The sequence below is a fragment of the Acyrthosiphon pisum genome, unplaced genomic scaffold, assembly GCF_005508785.2.
Source record: "Acyrthosiphon pisum isolate AL4f unplaced genomic scaffold, pea_aphid_22Mar2018_4r6ur Scaffold_6;HRSCAF=30, whole genome shotgun sequence".
Lineage (NCBI taxonomy): Eukaryota > Metazoa > Arthropoda > Insecta > Hemiptera > Aphididae > Acyrthosiphon > Acyrthosiphon pisum.
The window spans coordinates 3,092-5,212 of record NW_021776817.1 but is presented as its reverse complement, the minus strand read 5'-3'; the positions used below and the strand labels follow the sequence as shown (position 1 = coordinate 5,212).

The following is a 2,121-nucleotide window of genomic DNA, read 5'->3' as shown; positions in this document are numbered from 1 at the left end:
TTAAAAAATGTTCATACCTATAGCTTGAGTAACATCTTTATCTGATGTCTCATTAATTTCAAATTGTAATGCCTTAACTATTGCTTTAAAATTTGTTTTTATAGCATTGCAGGTTTTATATCTGCATATCCATCGCGTATCACAGATTTTACTAATAGACCGTTGAGAAAGACCAAGATTTATTTGAAATTCATGTAACATTTTATTTTTTTTAGGATGAGAAAAGTGTGTATAAATTGATTCCAATACATTAAACATGTTTCTTGCATTCTGAAATGTCATACAAATTTTAAATTAAATTTATTAATTTTTATTAAGAAATAACTTACTATTATATTTGTATAAGTATCTACTACAATCAAATTCAATCTATGGGCCACACAGTGAATATATATGACATAAGGATAATGCTCTTTCATTAAAGTCTGTACACCACCATGCTGTCCCGACATAACACTGGCCCCATCATATGATTGTGCTATTACTTTAACATCTTTCATATTTGATTGTTCTAAAAACATGAGTATAGCAGCAACAATATCAATTGCCTTTTGGCTACTTGAAACATCAATAAAAGTTAAGAAACGTTCGCAAACATCTAAACCATTCACATATCTTATGCATATTGATAACTGTTCTTCTTTATATGATCTAAATATAAAATATTTAGTGAAAAATAACAATTTATTTAGGTGTTGATATTTAAATACCTAGCTTCATCAACCATTATTGCCACAATCCCTGTCGACTTAACTTCATTAATAATAGTTGTTTTAATATGTTCTGCACAAATATCAATCAATTCATTTTGTACTATCCAGCTAGTGTGTGAAATTTTTTTGCTGTATAATGAATCAAAATTTGAATTACATTTGGCTACAAGCTTACATGCTTCTTTGAAATTGCCTAAATTAAAATAGACAAATAATGAAACAAATAAATAAATAAATAAATATGCGGTTATGCATTATAAAGAAAATTATACCTTGATTGTTAGATTCCTTATCCTCTAAATGCCCTCTAAAAGCTATTCCTTGCTTAGCTAAAAATAAAGTTATATCAATTAACGTTTTTATGTATTCCTCATTTTTTTGTTTTTGATCATTTTGGGCAGTAGAAATTTGACACATAACTGAACCAGATACTTTGGAAGATTTATAAGAATTCATCCTACTCATACAAGTTAAATGAATTGTTGTTGATGAATGACTCTTTATTTTATCTGTAAGCTAAAAATAAAAAATTTTACTATTTTTTTTTATTTACATAAATTACTTTAGTAGTAGGAATATTGTAAATGGTTATCTACCTTTTTCCAATTACAAAACCCAGTGACTGTCCATGTATCTTCTTGATTCCCACTACCAGAAGCAAACAACCGGCAACAATAATAAAAAGCAGCATCGAGGTGACAACTATATTCAAGCCATGCATTATCATTATAGCAACTACTAGAAAATCCTCTTTTTTGAGTGCCAATGAGCGTTTTAGGATATGCCTTATAATTAATAGTTTAATGTTTAAAATAGAATATATTCAAATTAGAATTGTTCAAAAAGCAAATTATATCTTACCATTAATATTGGTTGTTTTGGTCCACTTTCAATATCGCCTAAATCTGAAATATTGCCAATATTGGATTTTATCTGGAACTTATGGACTTTTACTTCTTTTACTTCAGATTGATCAAGCGTCACTGTTGTTTCAATACTATTGCAACCATCCTAAAAAAAAATATAATTATTTTACTTATCAATATTTTGCTACCACATACAAAGTTATTACTTATTATAATATAATATAGGTACTTACGTCAGGCTCAACTTTTTTTTTCTTATAATTAAACACAGAAAACACATTTGGTCTTGGTATTTTATCAGACATTATTCAATATTCACTCAAAATCAATCAAAACCATTAAAAATGAGTAAGTACAGAGACAGAGTACCTATAAAAAAACGTGTTTGTTACTTGTTGACTGTTGTACGCAAACTCATAATGTTAATAATCATAATCATAATCATAATGTTCGTTACTATGTTCATACCGATCAAATAATATTATACCACCTTGGTACCACTATAGAGTATAATAATTATTCGTTATTACTGTCTAGATAAG

At 27.5% G+C, this 2,121-nt stretch overlaps 1 protein-coding gene across 1 annotated transcript; it reads right to left on the bottom strand.

The window, feature by feature from the left end:
• LOC107882740 (zinc finger MYM-type protein 1-like) lies at nt 1–1,884 on the bottom strand. Its single transcript, XM_029492723.1, has 7 exons — nt 1,825–1,884; nt 1,575–1,724; nt 1,310–1,498; nt 986–1,229; nt 711–906; nt 330–651; nt 1–270 (listed from the first exon to the last, which is right to left on the bottom strand). Exons 1-7 carry the CDS (start codon nt 1,882–1,884, stop codon nt 1–3), a joined length of 1,431 nt encoding a protein of 476 aa, XP_029348583.1.
• Nucleotides 1,885–2,121: the final 237 nt, after the last annotated feature.